Source organism: Bombina bombina, chromosome 7 (genome assembly GCF_027579735.1).
Source record: "Bombina bombina isolate aBomBom1 chromosome 7, aBomBom1.pri, whole genome shotgun sequence".
Lineage (NCBI taxonomy): Eukaryota > Metazoa > Chordata > Amphibia > Anura > Bombinatoridae > Bombina > Bombina bombina.
The window spans coordinates 436,708,325-436,731,703 of NC_069505.1; the positions used below are offsets into that span (position 1 = coordinate 436,708,325).

A 23,379-nucleotide genomic window follows, 5' to 3' on the forward strand; every position below is an offset into this window, starting at 1 on the left:
GGCTCATCGCAGGGAATGAGGCGGCGCAGAGTTAGGCTGGAAAATAATGCCAGTTATTTAGGCCAACAAGTGATGTGTAGAGCACTGCTATGTGTCTGTGTCACATGAGCCACACCCAGCTGCCACCAACAGGTGTCCCCAAATGTCACAGCAAAATGCAATAAGCTTGTCCCATGTTACTAACCTGGAGGTCCTACTAATACCATTGTACTTGTAGTGTAGCTTACACCCCACTCACGTTACTGTCTTATACACCCCACTCACGTTACTGCCCTGTACAACCCACTCACGTTACTGCCCTGTACAACCCACTCACGTTACTGCCCTGTACACCCCCCTCATGTCACTTTACTGCTAACCCCACCCATGTTACTGCCCTGTACACCCCACTTATATCACTTCACTGCTAACCCCACCCATGTTACTGCCCTGTACACCCCACTTATATCACATCACTGCTAACCCCACCCATGTTACTGCCTGTACACCCCACTCATGTTACTGCCCTGTATAACCCACTCATGTCACTTTACTGCTAACCCCACTCATGTTACTGCCCTGTACACCCCACTCATGTCACTTCACTGTTAACTCCACTCATGTTACTGCCCTGTACACCCCACTCATGTCACTTCACTGATAACCACACTCATGTTACTGCCCTGTACACCCCACTTATATCACTTCACTGCTAACCCCACTCACGTTACTGCCCTGTACACCCTCCCATGTCACTTCACTGCTAATCACACTCATGTTACTGCCCTGTACACCCCACTCATGTCACTTCACTGCTAACCCCACTCATGTTACTGCCCTTTACACCCCACTCATGTCACTTTACTGCTAACCCCACTCATGTTACTGCCCTGTACACCCCCCTCATGTCACTTCACTGTTAACCCCACTCATGTTACTGCCCTGTACACCCCACTCATGTCACTTCACTGTTAACCCCACTCACTTCACTGCTATCACTTCACTGCTAACCCCACCCATGTTACTGCCCTGTACACCCCACTCTCGTTACTGCCCTGTACACCCCACTCACATTACTACCCTGTATACCCTACTCACATTACTGCCCGGTACATCCTACTCACGTTACTGCCCTGTACACCCCACTCATGTCACTTCACTGCTAACCCCACTCACGTTACTGCCCTGTACACCCCACTCATGTCACTTCACTGCTAACCCCACGTTACTGCCCTGTGCACCCCACTCACGTCACTTCACTGCTAATGCCACCGATGTTACTGCCCTGTACACCCCACTCACTTCACTGCTAACCCCACCCATGTTACTGCCCTGTACACCCTACTCACGTTACTGCCCTGTACACCCCACTCATGTCACTTCACTGTTAACCCCACTCATGTTACTGCCCTGTACACCCCACTCATGTCACTTCACTGTTAGCCCCACTCACGTTACTGCCCTGTACACCCCACTCACGTTACTGCCCTGTACACCCTACTCACGTTACTGCCCTGTACACCCTACTCACGTTGCTGCCCTGTACACCCTACTCACGTTACTGCCCTGTATACCCTACTCACGTTACTGCCCTGTACACCCCACTTATGTCACTTCACTGTTAACCTCACCCATGTTACTGCCCTGTACACCCCACTCACGTTACTGCCCTGTACACCCCACTCAGATTACTGCCCTGTACACCCCACTCATGTTACTGCCCTGTACACCCTACTCACATTACTGCCCTGTACACCCCACTCATGTCACTTCACTGTTAACCCCACTCATGTTACTGCCCTGTACACCCCACTCATGTCACTTCACTGTTAACCCCACCCATGTTACTGCCCTGTACACCCTACTCAAGTTATTGCCCTGTACACCCCACTCACGTTACTGCCCTGTATACCCTACTCACGTTACTGCCCTGTACACCCTACTCACGCCCTGTACACCCCACTCATGTCACTTCACTGTTAACCCCACTCATGTTACTGCCCTGTACACCCCACTCACGTTACTGCCCACTACACCACACTCATGTCACTTCACTGTTAACCCCACCCATGTTACTGCCCTGTACACCCCACTCATGTTACTGCCCTGTACACCCCACTCAGATTACTGCCCTGTACACCCCACTCATGTTACTGCCCTGTACACCCTACTCACATTACTGCCCTGTACACCCCACTCATGTCACTTCACTGTTAACCCCACTCATGTTACTGCCCTGTACACCCCACTCATGTCACTTCACTGTTAACCCCACCCATGTTACTGCCCTGTACACCCTACTCAAGTTATTGCCCTGTACACCCCACTCACGTTACTGCCCTGTATACCCTACTCACGTTACTGCCCTGTACACCCTACTCACGCCCTGTACACCCCACTCATGTCACTTCACTGTTAACCCCACTCATGTTACTGCCCTGTACACCCCACTCACGTTACTGCCCACTACACCACACTCATGTCACTTCACTGTTAACCCCACCCATGTTACTGCCCTGTACACCCCACTCATGTTACTTCTCTGCCAACCCCACTCATGTTACTGCCCTGTATACCCCACTCATGTCACTTCACTGCTAACCCCACTCATGTTACTGCCCTGTATAACCCACTCATGTCACTTCACTGCTAACCCCACTCATGTCACTTCACTGCTAAACCCACTAATGTTATTAGTCTGACACTGCTGTGTTCGCCTTTTGTGTTTCCCTATAAGCAGTAGCGCTGTACATACGTTTTGCGGCTTATTATGCAGATTGATCTCGTAAGCACTTATCCCTCTCTATCTTCATCTGAAGAGCATCTCACCGCAGCTAATCAGTCTCTAAGGCATTTGGCCACTTAAGGACAGAGCCCGCTCCTCTCATATCTGATACTAATGTCTCATCCTCACGTATGCTGCGTGTGCATCAGGCAGAGCCACTTACTGGGGATGTCCCCACGACACCGATGCAGGTACATTAGCAATGTCTCTAATATGTGCTCAGGGCACTTGGGAAAAAAACTTACTGATCTGCATAAATATAAATTCCTATCCTGAATTTAAAAATGTGTGTGGTCCCCAAGTATCCTCTAATTTGCTAAATCTTTACCCTGCAACATGCTGTTCAGCGATCAGCACATCAGCTCAGTTATATCTTTCCCTGATTGGCTACAGCAAAGGAGATAAGATAAAGACACTCAAAGCAACACTAAGAAACAGTTAGATTACAAGTTATGCGCTCTATAGGGAATTTAACAAATGCAACAAAAGTTGCGTTATTTAACCCTCTATAGCACTGCCATTACAAATTTTGAAACAGCCGGCTTGTGCATGCGATACAGGGGTTTTAAGCTCCATACCGCACAAAATACATGCGCTGTTTTGACGTGCTCGTGCACGCTTTCCCCATAGACATCAGTGGGGAGAAGGTGTCAGAAAAAAACACCTGAAACGCGGAATGACAAGCTCCATAACGCAGCCCCATTGATGACTATGGGGAAAACAAAAGATATGTTTAACCTAACACCCTAACATAAACCCTACATCTAAACACCCCTAATCTGCTGCCCCCGACATGGCCGACACCTACATAATGTTATTAACCCCTAATCTGCCGTCCCCGATATCGCTGACATCTAAATAAATCTATTAACCCCTAATCGGCCGCCCTGGTATCGCTGTCACCTAAATAAATCTATTAACCCCTAATCTGCCGCCACCTAACTAAAGCAAATAGCCCCTATTCCGCTGCCACTAAATAAAGCTATTTACCCCTAAACCTCTGGCCTCCCACATCACTACCACTAAATAAACCTATTAACCCATAAACCGCCAGCCCCCCACATCACAACAACCTAAATTAAACTTTATTAACTCCTAACCCTAACGTAACCCTAACACCCCCTAACTTTAACATAATTAAATTAGATCTAAATTAAATTTACAATTATTAACTAAATAATACCTATTTAAAACTAAATACAAATTTACCTGTGAAATAAAACCTAAGCTAGCTACAATATAACTAATAGTTATATTGTAGCTAGCTTAGGTTTTATTTTTATTTCACAGGTAAGTTTGTATTTATTATAACAAGGTAGACTAGTTAGTAAATAGTTATTAACTATTTACTAACTACATAGCTAAAATAAATACAAACTTACCTGGCAAATAAAACCTAAGCTGCCTTACACTAAAATCTAACATTACAAAAAAAATCAACTAACATTACAAAAATAAAAAAAACCTACCATTACAAAAAATAACAAACGAAATTATCCAAAAAATAAAAATTATTCCTATTCTAATACCCTGTTTAAAAAAAAAAAACACCCCAAGATAAAAAAGCCTAATCTATAATAAACTACCAAGGGCCCTTAAAAGGGCCTTTTGTTGGGCATTGCCCTAAAGTTAACAGCTCTTTTGCTACAAAACAAAACAAAAAAACCCTAACAGTATACAAACCCCCACCCCCCCAGACTCACAAAATAAAATTAAAGTAAAACCTAATCTACCCATTGCCCTGAAAGGGGCATTTGTATGGGCATTTAGCTCTTTTTCCTGCCCTTAAAAGGGCATTCAGCTCTTTTATGAAATGCCCAAGCCCTAATCTAAAAATAAAAACCCACCCAAAACTAAATAAAAACATTACACAAAATAACAAACAAATGATCAAAAATAATAAAAATTATTCCTATTCCAATACCCATTTTTTTTTTTAAAAAAACACCCCAGAATAAAAAACCTAATCTAGAATAAACTACCAATGGCCCTTAAAGGGGCCTTTTGTAGGGCAGTGCCCTAAGTTAAACAGCTTTTTCTTTCATGTAATTGGCAAGAGTCCATGAGCTAGTGACGTATGGGATATACAATCCTACCAGGAGGGGCAAAGTTTCCCAAACCTCAAAATGCCTATAAATACACCCCTCACCACACCCACAATTCAGTTTTACAAACTTTGCCTCGTACGGAGGTGGTGAAGTAAGTTTGTGCTAAGATTTCTACGTTAATATGCGCTTCTCAGCATTTTTGAAGCCTGATTCCTCTCAGAGTACAGCGAATGTCAGAGGGACATGAAGGGAGTATCACCTATTGAATGCAATGGTTTTCCTCACGAGGATCTATTTCATAGGTTCTCTGTTATCGGTCGTAGAGATTCATCTCCTACCTCCCTTTTCATATCAACAATATACTCTCATATTCCATTACCTCTACTGATAACCGTTTCAGTACTGGTTTGGCTATCTGCTAAATGTGGATGGGTGTCTTTTGGAAAGTATGTTTTCATTTCTTAAGACACTCTCAGCTATGGTTTGGCACTTTATGTATTTATGTAAAGTTCTAAATATATGTATTGTACTTATATTTTCCATGATTCAGGTTTTCAGTATATTTCCTTTTGCAGACTGTCAGTTTCATATCTGGGAAATGCTTTTTTATGAAAATGTATTTCTTACTTGGGGTATAGTCTTTTTTTCAAATTGACTGTCTTTTAAATTCGTGGGTAGCATTAGGCTCGCAAGGGCGCAAAATGCCAAAGTTTATTGCGTCATTTTTGGCGTGAGATTTTTTGGCGCAAAGTTACGTTCGTTGACGCAAATTCATCATTTCTGGCGTCTTAGTTGACGCTGAGTCCTTTACAAGGTTGTGTCATCTATGACGCGAGTGTTTCATTTCCGGAAGTTTTTGGCGCCAAAAAATATTTTTCTGTTTGTTGTGCATCATACTTGGCGCCAAATATTTTCATTATTTAAGACCCCATTCCCATTTGCATCTTGCCTTTTTCTATGTCAGAGGGCTATGCATTTTTTCCATTCCTGAAACTGGAAATTGATCATTTTGCTTTATATGTTGTTTTTTTCTCTTACATTTGCAAGATGTCTCAATCTGAGCCTGTCTCAGAATTCACTGTTGGATCCCTGCTGCATGATAACGGTTCTACCAAAGCTATGTGCATTTGTTGTACTTGTGGAGATTATACCTCCAGCTGTGGTTTGTAATAGTTGTCATGATAAACTTTTACATGCAGAAAATGTATCCATCCGTAGTAGTTCATTACCTGTTGCTGTTCCCTCAACATCTAATGCACAAGATATACCTGTAAATTTAAAAGAATTTATTTCTGATTCTATTCAGAAGGCTTTGTCTGCTATTCCCCCTTCTAATAAACGTAAAAGGTCTTTTAAAACTTCTCATAGAGTTGATGAAATTTCAAATGACCGGCAACATACTGATTTATCCTTCTGATGAGGATCTATCTGATTCAGAAGATACTGCCTCAGATATATGGAGTAAACTAGTCCTCTTGATATTAAAACTAGTAAACATTTAAATTCTGTTTATAAACCTCCTGTGGTTATTCCAAAGGTTTTTCCAGTTCCTGATGCTATTTCTGATATGATTTCTAAAGAATGGAATAGGCCTGGTGCTTTTTTTATTCCTTCTTCAAGGTTTAAAAAATTGTATCCTTTGCCAGCAGTTAGATTGGAATTTTGGGAAAAGATCCCCAAAGTTGATGGGGCTATCTCTACTCTTGCTAAACGTACTACTATTCCTACGGGAAGATAGTACTATCCTTTAGATAGGAAACTTGAATCTTATCTAAGGAAGGCTTATTTATATTCAGGTCATCTTCTTAGACCTGCAATTTCTTTGGCTGATGTTGCAGCTGCTTCAACTTTTTGGTTGGAAACTTTAGTGCAACAAGTATCGGATCATGATTTGTCTAGCATTGTTAAGTTGATTCAACATGCTAATAATTTCATTTGTGATGCCATTTTTTATATCATCAAAATTGATGTTAGATATATGTATTTAGCTAGAAGAGCTTTGTGGCTCAAATCTTGGAATGCTGATATGACTTCTAAGTCCAGATTGCTATCTCTTTCTTTCCAAGGTAACAAATTATTTGGTTCTCAGTTGGATTCAATAATTTCAACCTAAGGGTAAATCTAAAGCTTGTAACCGTTTTCGTTCCTTTCGACATAATAAGGAACAGAAATCTAATCCTTCCCCAAAGGAATCTGTTTCCAATTGGAAGCCTTCCTCAAATTGGAATAAATCCAAGCCATTTAGGAGATCAAAGCCAGCCCCCAAGTCCGCATGAAGGTGCGGCCCTCATTCCAGGGACAGATTAAAATTTTTCAAAGATGCTTGGATCAATTTGGTCCAAAATCATTGGATTCAGAGTATTGTATCTCAGGGGTACAGAATAGGATTCAGAGTAAGACCACCTGTGAGAAGATTTTTTTCTCACGCATTCCAGCAAACCCAGTAAAGGCTCAGGCTTTCCTGAAGTGTGTTTCAGACCTGGAGTTATCAGAGGTAATCATGCCAGTTCCGTTTCAGGAACAGGGTCTGCGGTTTTATTCAAATCTATTCATTGTCCCAAAGAAAGAAAATTCATTCAGAGTTCAATGTAAGAGTACCAACTTTCAAGATGGTGACTATAAGGACTATTCTGCCTTTTGTATATGTCCACAATAGACTTACAGGATGCATATCTTTATATTCCGATTCATCCGGATCACTCAGTTCCTGAGATTCTCTTTTCTAGATAAGCATTACCAATTTGTTGCTCTTCCTTTTTGCCTAGCGACAGCACCAAGAATCTTTTCAAAGGTTCTCGGTGCCCTAATCTCTGTAATCAGAGAGCGGGGTATTGCAGTGTTTCCTTATTTGGACGATATCTTGGTACTCGCTCAGTCTTTACGTTCTGCAGAATCTCACACAAATCAACTAGTATTTTTTCTTCAAAGACATGGTTGGAGGATCAATTTACCAAAAAGTTATTTGATTCCTCAGGCAAAGGTAACCTTTTTAGGTTTCCAGATAGATTCAGTGTACATGACTTTGTCTCTAACAGACGAGAGACGTTTGAAATTGGTTGCAGCTTGTCGGAACCTTCAGTCTCAGTCATTCCCTTCAGTAGCTATGTGCATTGAAGTTTTAGGTCTCATGACTGCAGCATCAGACGCGATCCCCTTTTGCTCATTTTCATATGAGACCTCTCCAGCTTTGTATGCTGAACCAATGGTGCAGGGATTATACAAGGATATCACAATTATTATCCTTAAATCCCAATGTTCGACTTTCTCTGACTTGGTGGTTAGATCACCATCGTATAATTCTAGGGGCCTCTTTCAGGTTGGGGAGCTGTTTGGGGATCTCTGACAGCACAAGGGGTTTGGAAATCTCAAGAGGCGAGATTAACAATCAATATTTTGGAACTCCGTGCAATTCTCAGGGCCCTTCAGTTTTGGCCTCTGTGGAAGAGAGAACCGTTCATTTGTTTTCAGACAGACAATATCACAACTGTGGCATATGTCAATCATCAGGGTGGGACTCACAGTCCTCAAGCTATGAAAGAAGTATCTTGGATACTTGTTTGGGCAGAATCCAGCTCCTGTCTAATTTCTGTGGTTCATATCCCAGGTATAGACAATTGGGAAGCGGATTATCTCAGTCGTCAGACTTTACATCCGGGAGAATGGTCACTCCACCCAGATGTGTTTTCTCAAATTATTCAGATGTGGGGCCTTCCAGAAATAGATCTGATGGCATCTCATCTAAACAAAAAACTTCCCAGGTACCTGTCCAGGTCCAGGGATCCTCAGGTGGAAGCAGTAGATGCATTGACACGTCCGTGGTGTTAACAACCTGCTTATATTTTCCCGCCTCTAGGTCTTCTTCCAAGAGTGATCTCCAAGATCATCATGGAGCAATCGTTTGTGCTGCTGGTGGCTCCAGCATGGTCTCACAGGTTTTGGTATGCGGATGTTGTTCGGATGTCCAATTGCCAACCTTGGCCACTTCCATTAAGGCCAGACCTTCTATCTCAATGTCCGTTTTTCCATCAGGATCTCAAATTATTAAATTTTAAGTTATGGATATTGAACGCTTAGTACTTAGTCATAGAGGTTTCTCTGACTCAGTGATTAATACTATGTTGCAGGCTCATAAATCTGTTTCTAGAAATATTTATTATCGAGTTTCGAAGACTTACATTTCATGGTGTTCTCATAAATTCTCTTGGCATTCTTTTAGAATTCCTAGAATTTTACAGTTTCTTCAGGATGGTCTGGATTAAGGTTTGTCTGCAAGTTCCTTGAAAGGACAAATCTCTACTCTTTCTGTTTTATTCCACAGGAAAATTGCTAAACTTCCTGATATTCATTGTTTTGTACAGGCTTTGGTTCGTATCAAGCCTGTCATTAAATCAATCTCTCCTCCTTGGAGTCTTAATTTGGTTTTGAAGGCTTTACAGGCTCCTCCATTTGAGCCTATGCATTCTTTGGACATTAAACTAGTTTCTTGGAAAGTGTTGTTCCTTTTGGCCATCTCTTCTGCTAGAAGAGTTTCTGAATTATCTGCTCTTTCTTGTGATTCTCCTTTTCTGATTTTCCATCAGGATAAGGCAGTTTTGTGGACTTCATTTAAATTCTTACCTAAGGTTGTGAATTCTAACAACATTAATAGAGAAATTGTTGTCCCTTCTTTGTGTCCTAATCCTAGAGAGATTTGGAGATATCTTTACATTCTTTGGCTGTGGTGAGAGCTCTGAAATATTATGTTGAAGCCACTAAAGATTTCAAGAAGACTTCTAGTCTATTTGTTATCTTTTCTGGTTCCAGGAAAAGTCAGAAGGCTTCTGCCGTTTCTTTGGCATCGTGGTTAAAGCTTTTGATTCATCAAGCTTATTTGGAGTCGGGTAAAGCCCCGCCTCAGAGAATTATAGCTCATTCTACTAGATCAGTTTCCACTTCTTGGGCTTTTAAGAATGAAGCTTCAGTTGATCAGATTTGCAAAGCAGCAACTTGGTCTTCTTTGCAAACATTTACTAAATTCTACCATTTTGATGTATTTGCTTCTTCGGAAGCAGTTTTTGGTAGGAAAGTTCTTCAGGCATCTGTTTCAGTTTGATTCTTCTGCTTATGATTTAAGTTTGTATTTTTATTTTTTGAGAATAAACCTATATTTGGGTTGTGGATTAATTTTTTTCAGCGAAATGGCTGTTTTTATTTTTATCCTTCCCTCTCTAGTGACTCTTGCGTGGAGTTCCACATCTTGGGTATTGCTATCCCATACATCACTAGCTCATGGACTCTTGCCAATTACATGAAAGAAAACATAATTTATGTAAGAACTTACCTGATAAATTAATTTCTTTCATATTGGCAAGAGTCCATGAGGCCCACCCCCTTTTTTATGGTGGTTATGATTTTGTTGTATAAAGCACAATTATTTCCAAATTCCTTTGTTGATGCTTTTTACTCCTTTCTTTATCACCTCACATCTTGGCAATTCGTTAAACTGAATTGTGGGTGTGGTGAGGGGTGTATTTATAGGCATTTTGAGGTTTGGGAAACTTTGCCCCTCCTGGTAGGATTGTATATCCCATATGTCACTAGCTCATGGACTCTTGCCAATCTGAAAGAAATTAATTTATCAGATAAGTTCTTACATAAATTATGTTTTTACCTGAAAAAAAAATACAAAGACCCACTAACATTACAAATCCCCCCCAAACCCACAAAATAAAAAAATCAGCCAATAGGATGAGAGCTACTGAAATTCTATTGGTTGATTTGAATAGCCAATAGAATTTCAGTAGCACTCATCCTATTGGCTGATTTGAATTTCCAAAATCAAATCAGCCAATAAGAATGCAAGGGACGCCATTTTGAATCGCGTACCTTGCATTGAAGATTCAGTGTACGGCGGCGACTATATGAAGAGGATGCTCTGCTCCGGATGTCTTCAGGATGGATCCGCTCCGCGCCGCCGGGATGAAGATAGAAGACACCGCTGGGATGAAGATGGAGCCGCCGGGATGAAGATCCTTCAAGCGGGACTTCAGCAACTGTAAGTGAATCTTCAGGGGTTAGTGTTAGGATTTTTTAAGGTTTTTTGGGTGGGTTTTTTTTTTGTTTAGAGTTTGGGATTTTCATAAACGAGCTAAATGCCCTTTTCTTTCATGTAATTAGCAAGAGTCCATGAGCTAGTGACGTATGGGATATACATTCCTACCAGGAGGGGCAAAGTTTCCCAAACCTCAAAATGCCTATAAATACACCCCTCACCACACCCACAAATCAGTTTTACAAACTTTGCCTCCTATGGAGGTGGTAAAGTAAGTTTGTGCTAGATTCTACGTTGATATGCGCTCCGCAGCAGGTTGGAGCCCGGTTTTCCTCTCAGCGTGCAGTGAATGTCAGAGGGATGTGAGGAGAGTATTGCCTATTTGAATTCAATGATCTCCTTCTACGGGGTCTATTTCATAGGTTCTCTGTTATCGGTCGTAGAGATTCATCTCTTACCTCCCTTTTCAGATCGACAATATACTCTTATTTATATACCATTACCTCTGCTGATTTTCGTTTCAGTACTGGTTTGGCTTTCTACAAACATGTAGATGAGTGTCCTGGGGTAAGTAAATCTTATTTTCTGTGACACTCTAAGCTATGGTTGGGCACTTTTTTATAAAGTTCTAAATATATGTATTCAAACATTTATTTGCCTTGACTCAGGATGTTCAGCATTCCTTATTTCAGACAGTCAGTTTCATATTTGGGATAATGCATATGAATAAATCAAATTTTTTTTTTCTTACCTTAAAAATTTGACTTTTTCCCTGTGGGCTGTTAGGCTCGCGGGGGCTGAAAATGCTTCATTTTATTGCGTCATTCTTGGCGCGGACTTTTTTGGCGCAAAATTTTTTTTTCTGTTTCCGGCGTCATACGTGTCGCCGGAAGTTGCGTCATTTTTGACGTTCTTTTGCGCCAAAAGTGTTGGCGTTCCGGATGTGGCGTCATTTTTGGCGCCAAAAGCATTTAGGCGCCAAATAATGTGGGCGTCATTTTTGGCGCTAAAAAAATATGGGCGTCACTATTGTCTCCACATTATTTAAGTCTCATTTTTATTGCTTCTGGTTGCTAGAAGCTTGTTCACTGGCATTTTTTTCCCATTCCTGAAACTGTCATTTAAGGAATTTGATCAATTTTGCTTTATATGTTGTTTTTTCTATTACATATTGCAAGATGTCCCACGTTGAAACTGAGTCAGAAGATACTTCTGGAAAATCGCTGCCTGGGGCTGGAGCTACCAAAGCTAAGTGTATCTACTGTAAACTTATGGTATCTGTTTCTCCAGCTGTTGTTTGTACTGTTTTGTCATGACAAACTGTTAATGCAGATAATATTTCCTTTAGTACTGTTACATTACCTGTTGCTGTTCTGTCAACATCTAATACTCAGAGTGTTCCTGATAACATAAGAGATTTTGTTTCTAAATCCATTAAGAAGGCTATGTCTGTTATTCTTCCTTCTAGTAAACGTAAAAAGTCTTTTAAAACTTCTCATTTTTCAGATGAATTTTTAAATGAACAACATCATTCTGATTCTGATAATGGTTCTTCTGGTTCAGAGGATTCTGTCTCAAAGGTTGATGCTGATAAATCTTCATATTTATTTAAAATGAAATTTATTCGTTCTTTACTTAAAGAAGTCCTAATTGCATTAGAAATTGAGGATTCTGGTCCTCTTGATTCTAAATCTAAACGTTTAGATAAGGTTTTTAAATCTCCTGTAGTTATTCCAGAAGTTTTTCCTGTCCCTAGTGCTATTTCTGAAGTAATTTCCAGGGAATGGAATAATTTGGGTAATTCATTTACTCCTTCTAAACGTTTTAAGCAATTATATTCTGTGCCATCTGACAGATTAGAGTTTTGGGACAAAATCCCTAAAGTTGATGGGGCTGTCTCTACTCTTGTTAAGCGTACTACTATTCCTACGGCAGATGGTACTTCCTTAAGGATCCTTTAGATAGGAAAATTGAATCCTTTCTAAGAAAAGCTTACTTGTATTCAGGTAATCTTCTTAGACCTGCTATATCTTTAGCGGATGTTGCTGCAGCTTCATCTTTTGGTTAGAAGCTTTAGCGCAACAAGTAACAGATCATAATTCTCATAGCATTTTTATTCTTCAACATGCTAATAATTTTATTTGTAATGCCATCTTTGATATCATTAGAGTTGATGTCAGGTATATGTCTCTAGCTATTTTAGCTAGAAGAGCTTTATGGCTTAAGACTTGGAATGCTGTTATGTCTTCTAAGTCTACTCTGCTTTCCCTTTCTTTCCAGGGTAAAAGAACCACAAGGAACAAAAACCTGATCCTTCATCCTCAGGAGCGGTATCAGTTTGGAAACCATCTCCAGTCTGGAATAAATCCAAGCCTTTTAGAAAATCAAAGCCAGCTCCTAAGTCCACATGAAGGTGCGGCCCTCATTCCAGCTCAGCTGGTAGGGGGCAGATTACATTTTTTCTAAGAAATTTGGATCAATTCCGTTCACAATCTTTGGATTCAGAACATTGTTTCAGAAGGGTACAGAATTGGCTTCAAGATAAGGCCTCCTGCAAAGAGATTTTTTCTTTCCCGTGTCACAGTAAACCCAGCGAAGGCTCAAGCATTTCTGAAATGTGTTTCAGATCTAGAGTTGACTGGAGTAATTTTGCCAGTTCCAGTTCTGGAACAGGGACTGGGGTTTTATTCAAATCTCTTCATTGTACCAAAGAAGGAAAATTCCTTCAGACCAGTTCTAGATCTAAAAATATTGAATCGTTATGTAAGGATACCAACATTCAAAATGGTAACTGTAAGGACTATCCTGCCTTTTGTTCAACAAGGGCATTATATGTCTACTATAGATTTACAGGATGCATATCTGCATATTCCGATTCATCCAGATCACTATCAGTTTCTGAGATTCTCTTTCCTAGACAAGCATTACCAGTTTGTGGCTCTGCCGTTTGGCCTTGCTACAGCTCCAAGAATTTTTACGAAGGTTCTCGGTGCCCTTCTGTCTGTAATCAGAGAACAGGGTATTGTGGTATTCCTTATTTGGACGATATCTTGGTACTTGCTCAGTCTTCACATTTAGCAGAATCTCATTCGAATCGACTTGTGTTGTTTCTTCAACATCATGGTTGGAGGATCAATTTACCAAAAAGTTCATTGATTCCTCAGACTTAGGTAACCTTTTTAGGTTTTCAGATGGATTCAGTATCCATGACTCTATCTTTGATAGACATGAGACGTCTAAAGTTGATATCAGCTTGTCGAAACCTTCAGTCACAATCTTTCCCTTCGGTAGCCTTATGCATGGAAATTCTAGGTCTTATGACTGCGGCATTTCCGGTTGTTCTGAAGGAATGCTCATTTGTTCTGCTGGTGGCTCCAGCATGGCCTCTCAGGTTTTTGGTATGCGGATCCTGTCCGGATGGCCTCTTGCTAACCGTGGACTCTTCCGTTAAGACCAGACCTTCTGTCACAAGGTCCTTTTTTCCATCAGGATCTCAAATCCTTAAATGTAAAGGTATGGAGATTGAACGCTTGATTCTTAGTCAAAGAGGTTTCTCTGACTCTGTGATTAATACTATGTTACAGGCTCGTAAATCCGTATCTAGGGAGATATATTATAGAGTCTGGAAGACTTATATTTCTTGGTGTCTTTCTCATCATTTTTCCTGGCATTCTTTTAGAATTCCGAGAATTTTACAGTTTCTTCAGGATGGTTTGGATAAAGGTTTGTCTGCAAGTTCCTTGAAAAGACAAATCTCTGCTCTTTCTGTTCTTTTTCACAGAAAGATTGTTAATCTTCCTGATATTCATTGTTTTGTACAAGCTTTGGTTCGTATAAAACCTGTCATTAAGTCAATTTCTCCTCCTTGGAGTTTGAATTTGGTTCTGGGGGCTCTTCAAGCTCCTCCGTTTGAACCTATGCATTCTTTGGACATTAAATTACTTTCTTGAAAAGTTTTGTTCCTTTTGGCCATCTCTTCTGCCAGAAGAGTTTCTGAATTATCTGCTCTTTCTTGTGAGTCTCCTTTTCTGATTTTTCATCAGGATAAGGCGGTGTTGCGAACTTCTTTTAAATTTTTACCTAAGGTTGTGAATTCTAACAACATTAGTAGAGAAATTGTGGTTCCTTCATTATGTCCTAATCCTAAGAATTCTAAGGAGAAATCATTGCTTTCTTTGGATGTAGTTAGAGCTTTGAAATATTATGTTGATGCTACTAAGAATTTCCGAAAGACTTCTAGTCTATTTGTTATCTTTTCCGGTTCTAGGAAAGGTCAGAAGGCTTCTGCCATTTCTTTGGCATATTGGTTGAAATCTTTAATTCATCATGCTTATGTCGAGTTGGGTAAAACTCCGCCTCAAAGGATTACAGCTCATTCTACTAGGTCAGTTTCTACTTCCTGGGCGTTTAGGAATGAAGCTTCGGTTGTTCAGATTTGCAAAGCAGCAACTTGGTCTTCTTTGCATACTTTTACTAAATTCTACCATTTTGATGTGTTTTCTTCTTCTGAAGCAGTTTTTGGTAGAAAAGTACTTCAGGCAGCTGTTTCAGTTTGATTCTTCTGCTTATAATTTCAGTTTTTTTCATTATAAGTTTTAAACTTTGTTTGGGTGTGGATTATTTTCAGCGGAATTGGCTGTCTTTATTTTATCCCTCCCTCTCTAGTGACTCTTGCGTGGAAGATCCACATCTTGGGTAGTCATTATCCCATACGTCACTAGCTCATGGACTCTTGCTAATTACATGAAAGAAAACATAATTTATGTAAGAACTTACCTGATAAATTCATTTCTTTCATATTAGCAAGAGTCCATGAGGCCCACCATTTTTTGTGGTGGTTATGATTTTTTTGTATAAAGCACAATTATTCCAATTCCTTATATTTATGCTTCGCACTTTTTTCTTATCACCCCACTTCTTGGCTATTCGTTAAACTGATTTGTGGGTGTGGTGAGGGGTGTATTTATAGGCATTTTGAGGTTTGGGAAACTTTGCCCCTCCTGGTAGGAATGTATATCCCATACGTCACTAGCTCATGGACTCTTGCTAATATGAAAGAAATGAATTTATCAGGTAAGTTCTTACATAAATTATGTTTTCAGGGCAATGCAAATGACCTAACTGCCCTTTTAAGGGCAATGCCCATACAAATGCCCTTTTCAGGGCAATGGGTAGCTTAGGTTTTTGTTAGAGTTTGTTTTTTTTATTTTGGGGGTTTGGTTGGGTGGTGGGTTTTACTATTGGGGGGGTTTTTGTATAATTTTTTTTACAGGTAAAAGAGCTGTTTAACTTAGGGCAATGCCCTACAAAAGGCCCTTTTAATGGCTATTGGTAGTTTTTTTTAGGCTAGGATTTTTTATTTTATTTTGGGTGGGCTTTTTTATTTGTATAGGGCTATAATATTAGGTGTAATTCTTTTTTATTTTTGATAATTTTGTTTGTTATTTTTTGTAATTTAGAATTTTTTTATTTTTGTAATTAGATACTTTGTAATATTTATAGTAGTGTTAGGATTTTTTTTAATGTGTAATATAGTTTATTTAATTCGTAGTTAGTTTAATATTAGTTAAATAGTTATATTAGTTTAAATGTTAGTTTAAACTTATTTTTTTTTTTAAATTGACAGGTAAGTTTTAATTTAATTTAAGATAGGGAAATTGTAATTTTAATATAAAGTTAGGGGGGGCGTTAGGTTTAAGGGTTACTAGTTTAAATTAGTAAATTAGTTTATTGCGATGTGGGGGGCTTTCGGTTTAGGGGTTAATAGGTTTAGTTAGTATTTTTCGATGTGGGGGGCTTTTGGTTTAGGGGTTAATACATTTATTATATTGGCGGCGGAATTAGGGGTTAATAACTTTTGTATAGTGGGGGCGATGTGGGCGGACAGCAGATTAGGGGTTAATAATATTTAACTAGTGTTTGCAATGAGGGAGGGTGGCAGTTTAGGGGTTAATAACTTTAGTAAAGTGGCGGCGATGTCGGGTGGTTAATAATTTTTAATAGTGGCGTAGATGTTGGGAGTGGCAGACTAGGGGTTAATAACTTTAATATAGTATTTGCGATGCGGGAGGGCCTCGGTTTAGGGGTTAATATGTAGTTTATGGGTGTTTAGTGCACTTTGTGACAGTTTAGTTATGAGTTTTATGTAACAGTTTTGTAGCGTAAAACTCATAACTACTGCTTTTAGATTGCGAAACAGATTGTGACGGTATAGGCTGCAATGCAAGCTTTTTAGCCTCACCGCAAAACTTTTAATGGCAGCGCTATGGAAGTCCCATGAAAAAACATCATTTTTACGTGTGCGGGACTGACGTTGCGTTACAGGCTAAAATGCTTGCGGTACAGCTATACCGACAAGACTCGTAATGGCTGCAGTGCTGTTTTAATGCTGAAATTACCATTTTTTCAGCGTTAAAACACGAACGTAAGACTCATAATCTAGGTGACAGTTTCTAAGCATTTATTGTGTGTGCAATATAGTGACTCATTAGACTTTTATACCATGTACATATATCTCAAGTGAAATATCTGAAAAGTACAGGAGTGCATTAATTAAAATGACTTTAACGTCCTGTTCAATGCCAAGTCAGAAGAGCGCAGGGTCTGTGTATTTGCACTAAGGGGCAATTGTGCAGTAATGCGCTTTGGGCACAGCTTGTAGCCAGATGAGCACAGATATTACTAATATTATTATATATAACAAAACGTCTCATTAAACGAGTGATAACTATGGGTGGGTGGGATGGTGGGGACGGAGGGTGTAATACCTAGGGAACACGTAGCTATCTGATATGACAGACTCAGAGAAGTGTAGAACTTCAGTTACATCAATACATCATCTAGTTTCCACTGCAGTCTTCACCCCTTCGCCTCTATGATATGACCATGATCAGTAATCCCCTCACCTCTCTGCCCTGTCACCTCACTTTATATGTTACCCAGATCGGCAGACACCTGACACCCCCTGTATCAGTACAATAAAGCGTCTACCTGTTTTGTTTCCACTGTTTATTATACATCTACATAACGCTACAGAATAGTACAGCATCAAAATAATAATAATCTCAAAACATGTTGAAATGGAAGCTTAATGGTCTGACTGTGATACCACAGAATGAAAATGGTTTATTGGACCAAGGCAGCATCCAAAAGTGCTGATGAGCACGATTGTAATCTGGGTCCGTCCGTGTAATTGCTACTTCACAGCGAGAACGCAAGAGAGCATTCAGTGTCAGTGCCGCTCACGCTGAACCTATTGTTCTGTTCGGCATAGGCAAAGGATTGTGGACATGTTATCTTTAATGAAATCCTAATTTAATTTCAACTAAATTTCATGCTCTGATGGAAAGCTGCAGTTAGCCTTTTTAATGAATAATGTATTTTTATCCGAGTAATAAGCATGGCCCAATTTAAAACAATAGCATCTGAATATAGAAAGAAAAGCAAAGTTTTTCCCAAACCCAAAAAAACTTACATGAATTAAATCTGTTGTATAAGGCTGACTGTGATAAATATCGTGACTGGCTGACTGTTTGCAGGTCACCCGAAGCCTTCTGGGTAATGCTGTGTTGACTATCTGAGGGACTAAGGTTCTAACTAGAAGCAGAGCAGTTTAGTTTTGGTAAATTGTTTATAACAATATACGAATGTCTCTTTGAGTAAATCATTTGCTGATGGTGAATACTTGTTATCATTTTGAGAGTTTTGGCAAAGTAATAGCCGATACTTTGTAAAAATAAATACAAATATTTGTAGTTATATTTATGCTGACCTTGCAGTCATAAAATAGCTGAACATCCTTGCTTGACGATTATAAACTATTTTATCATATCATTTATGTTTCCTTTCATTTGGGTTTAGTTCCAGAGACCAAATGACTTCTCCCCAGCGTTTCGATTCGGTACAGTTCCCAATGGCAGCACTGAACGTAATATCCGTAACAACTACCCAGAGATGCACTCGTACATGGTGAAGTTTAACCAGAGATCTGTGCAAGACGCTCTCTTGTCTTTAAAAACTGGGTACGTTATCTTCCTTGGTTTGCAGCCTTACAGCAATATTGAATTTTTATTGCCATTAAGAACTCCAATAAATCTCTAACTTCGCTGTTTAAAAATAACTCTCTCATTGATCATGGAAATCACTTTAAAACTTCCCAGGCTATACCTGTGGATTATGGATTAGTAATAAATCTGTTTTCATCCTATGCTTATGCATCATCAGTTGTTAAAGGTACCACTTTTCCCTTTGTCATTGCAGCAAGTTAGATGCGTTTATCTATGATGCTGCTGTCTTGAACTACATGGCTGGACGAGATGAAGGCTGTAAGCTTGTGACTATTGGTAGCGGGAAGGTGTTTGCATCGACTGGCTATGGCATTGCTATCCAGAAGGATTCGGGTTGGAAGCGGCAGGTGGATTTGGCTATTCTGCAGTTGTTTGGTGATGGTAAGTACTGTGTACCTAATGCTCTGTCAGTGTCTGTAGGGGAGCACATGCCCAACTCATAATCTGTGTAGTCCTCAGATACATTAAGGTCTATAGAGACATGACGGCTCACTGTGTGTTTATAGGTATTAAGTGCACCTAATTCTCTATCAGTGTCCGTAAGGAGCACACGCCCAACTCATAATCCGTATAGTTCTCAGAGACATTAAGGTCTATAGAGACATGACGGCTCACTGTGTGTTTATAGGTATTAAGTGCACCTAATTCTCTATCAGTGTCCGTAAGGAGCACACGCCCAACTCATAATCCGTATAGTCCTCAGATACATTAAGGTCTATAGAGACATGACGGCTCACTGTGTGTTTATAGGTATTAAGTGCACCTAATTCTCTATCAGTGTCCGTAAGGAGCACACGCCCAACTCATAATCCGTATAGTCCTCAGATACATTAAGGTCTATAGAGACATGACGGCTCACTGTGTGTTTATAGGTATTAAGTGCACCTAATTCTCTATCAGTGTCCGTAAGGAGCACACGCCCAACTCATAATCCGTATAGTCCTCAGATACATTAAGGTCTATAGAGACATGACGGCTCACTGTGTGTTTATAGGTATTAAGTGCACCTAATTCTCTATCAGTGTCCGTAAGGAGCACACGCCCAACTCATAATCCGTATAGTCCTCAGATACATTAAGGTCTATAGAGACATGACGGCTCACTGTGTGTTTATAGGTATTAAGTGCACCTAACGCTCTGTCAGTAAATGTGCCCGTAAGGAGCACACACCCAACTCATAATCTGTGTAGTAAAACAAACCAATTGAGGGGGCGTCCAAGTGGTAATATTGAAATAAATATTTAAACAGATATAACAGATCTTATCTCAATGAGGAATACTAACAATAAATCTGTTACCAAACAGTTATGCAATAATAGTCCCAAAAGAATCCGTGCTCTGCACTATTCAAAGGGCTTTGATGGATATCAAGGTATAGGTGGCTGCTCTCCTCTTCACAAACTATGAAGTGAAACACAAAACAGAGGGGCGCCTCGTGTGCAGATCAACCAAAAGTGAGCATGAAATGATGCAACCAAAATCCAAATATGGGTACTCACATTTGGCAATAGCACACAATGTGCTGGTATAGAGAAGAGAAAGGGCGCCTGCTATTGTAGCCAATAGATGGTAAAAATGAAGTACAATTTTGACGAAATATACTCACAATGTGTGAAGGCAAAGGTAATGCCTAGGAGGACGGCCTGAGAACTTAACAGTGTCCCAGCAAACTGTGCACAAGTCCAGGCAGCTCCTTCCAGAATCTAAACAGGATTCAGGTAACTATATAAGGAGAACAAAAGAATGGCGACTCCTAGTGCAGACCAAAGTGATATTCAAGACCCCGTATCAGCAACCCAAGGTATAAGGGTACTCACATTTAGCAGCGCACCCAGTGCTGCAAATCACACAAACTGGACTATTATAGTGGCCCAGTGCACATAATTAGCTGACTCCCAGGTGTGTAGACTCCGATGTTAATAGTGCAGGTATTCGTATCAAAGAGACTCAAAAAAAAGTGCTTGGAATAAAAAATGCTTTATATTTAAAAAATTGTACAGCACATACAATAAAAAGGTTAAAACCAACAGTATTATTCGCTATGCATTTCTCGGCGTCTACCACACCGTTTCTTCAGGCTTATAATACTGATAGCACTTAGAGTCTCCTATATACCCACCCACTACCAATCATAGATCAGATACCTCCCTCTTACACAGGTGACTAAATTGCAATCCCTATTCAGAACCTGAGAGGTTTGTAAGGATATTTGTGCGATCATACAATATTTGATTTGTTTTTATACACATTGTAACCAATATAGTGATTTAACAAAGGAACACTATTTAGCAGGAAATAATAATAATAATACATCAGTAAACATTTGCATAAGATAATAACCTATTGATGAATAACCAACTCCTAGTCGTTGTAGCCTACATTCATGTTAAGCACTGTTACCTAAAATACAAATAACAAAGGGGACCGTATATACATAATACATGTTATATAATAATAAATCTTAACTGACAATAGTAGCCGGTGATCAGCGATTCAGAATAATAATGAGCTGCACTATTCCTGCTAGAGTTAATGTGACGTGCGTTGGACCCACCCACTATTGGTGAGCTGTGGTCACTAAACTGAAAGAAGGCTTGGGAGCACAAACCAATTGTGTATCACTGACGTCAGATACAAGTCACGAAACCGCTGTCTATGATAGTATTGTGACGATGTGAACCAGTAATGATACATTCATTTGAAACCTACGTTACAAAGCAGTTATTACAATGTTGGATCATAGCATGTATTTAATGTGTATACCAAATGTCCCAAAGGTTATACGGACATTAAAACAATAACTAGAAGGAAAATGTGTATAAAGAATATATGCTACGTGAGCATGAAATAAATTTTAAACAAAATGCAATAATCAAACCTACGATTCTATCTCTAAACAAATATATCATAGATAATAAAGGGAATATAGAGCTGTGTGCGAGTGCATGTGATGAATACGGGAAAATAATAATGTGTTATACAAGTGAATATAAATTTATTATATCCTCAAATGATAAGAAATACTTAAGTCGCTTATACAAATGAATTAAGACATTGGGTTATGTATACCGATAAGAGAAAATAACGAATATAAAAATATATGTGATGATTCAAAATGTGGGGTTCGATAATAATAATATATAGTGATATCAGCTGACCATATTATCCATATATAATCTCCAATAAACTATTGTTTCTTACAAAAAAGCATAAAATGATATTGATCTAATGTGAACGTGATATAATAGTTGGATAGTAGTTTCTACAAAAAAAGGATCCAACTATTATTACTAATATGTCTATACTATTAAAGGGATACTAAACCCAATTTTTTTCTTAAATGATTCAGATAGAGCATGAGATTTTAAGCACCTTTCTAATTTACTCCTATTATCAATTTTTCTTTGTTCTCATGCTATCTTGATTTGAAAAAGCAGTAATGTAAGCTTTAGAGCCGGACCATTTTTTATTCAGCACCTGGGTAGCACTTGCTGATTTGTGGCTAAATGTAGCAAACCAATCAGCAAGCTCTACCAAGGTGCTGAAGTAAAAATGGGCCGGCTACTAACCTTTTATTACTGATTTTCAAATCAAGATAACATGAGAACAAAGAAAAATTAATAATAGGAGTAAATTAGAAAGTTGCTTAAAATTGCATTCTCTATCTGAATCATGAAAGTAAAAATGTGGGGTTAGTATCCCTTTAAAAATATGAGTGATAAAATAGTTATGTGAAATGTGTAAAACAAAAAAGAAAAAAAGAGCTTATGAAATTATGTTAAAAGGCCCCAGTATCTATAACTTCGTTGAGGGTATCTGGGTATAGGGATCCGAATTTATAGATCCAATATGTCTCACGCTGACGGAGTCTAAACATCCTATTCTGTAAGTTATTAATAGGGTTATAATATTATATAATATAATATATAGAACACACTATGCTGACATCTAAAAGTTCCAATTTTGAGTGTGTTCGATATATTATATTATATATAATATATAGAACACACTCAAAATTGGGACTTTTAGATGTCAGCATAGTCTGCCATATGTGCCTATACATAACAAATGGGTCCACATCTATTACATCATTTAGCACTGGGGAAACTTTACAACTGACACAAAAAATTACTTGCAACTCATCCTTTCTAGTTTATTGTATATCCTGCTTATGTGGGCTACAATACATTGGTCGCAAGTGCAGGAAGGCACGACAAAGATGGTCTGAACACCTTAGATGTATAGAAAGAGGCTTAGATAAATATAGTCAGGTTTTTTTTCTCTGTTTTGTTTGCCATGTGCTGCTGGCAGCCATTTTACTCACCTCTCTTGCTGTCTGGTGCATACTGTGTGATGCTGCTCATTTCCTGCACTTCCTTTTAGGGTCAGACTGGTGTAGATCATCCGTGTGAGACAGGATGCAGTCTCAGAATTGTGATGTCATCACTTATTATTTAAAGGGCCTCTGTT

The 23,379-nt window shown here is 39.3% G+C and overlaps 1 protein-coding gene across 1 annotated transcript in view; it reads left to right on the forward strand.

The window, feature by feature from the left end:
• GRIN2B (glutamate ionotropic receptor NMDA type subunit 2B) overlaps positions 1-23,379 on the forward strand; it is a 519,238-nt gene that overhangs the window by 467,117 nt on the left and 28,742 nt on the right. The window contains exons 9-10 of the mRNA XM_053721343.1: positions 18,704-18,864; positions 19,103-19,290. Coding sequence (XP_053577318.1) covers positions 18,704-18,864; positions 19,103-19,290 — 349 coding nt within the window. The remainder of the gene's footprint in view (positions 1-18,703; positions 18,865-19,102; positions 19,291-23,379) is intronic.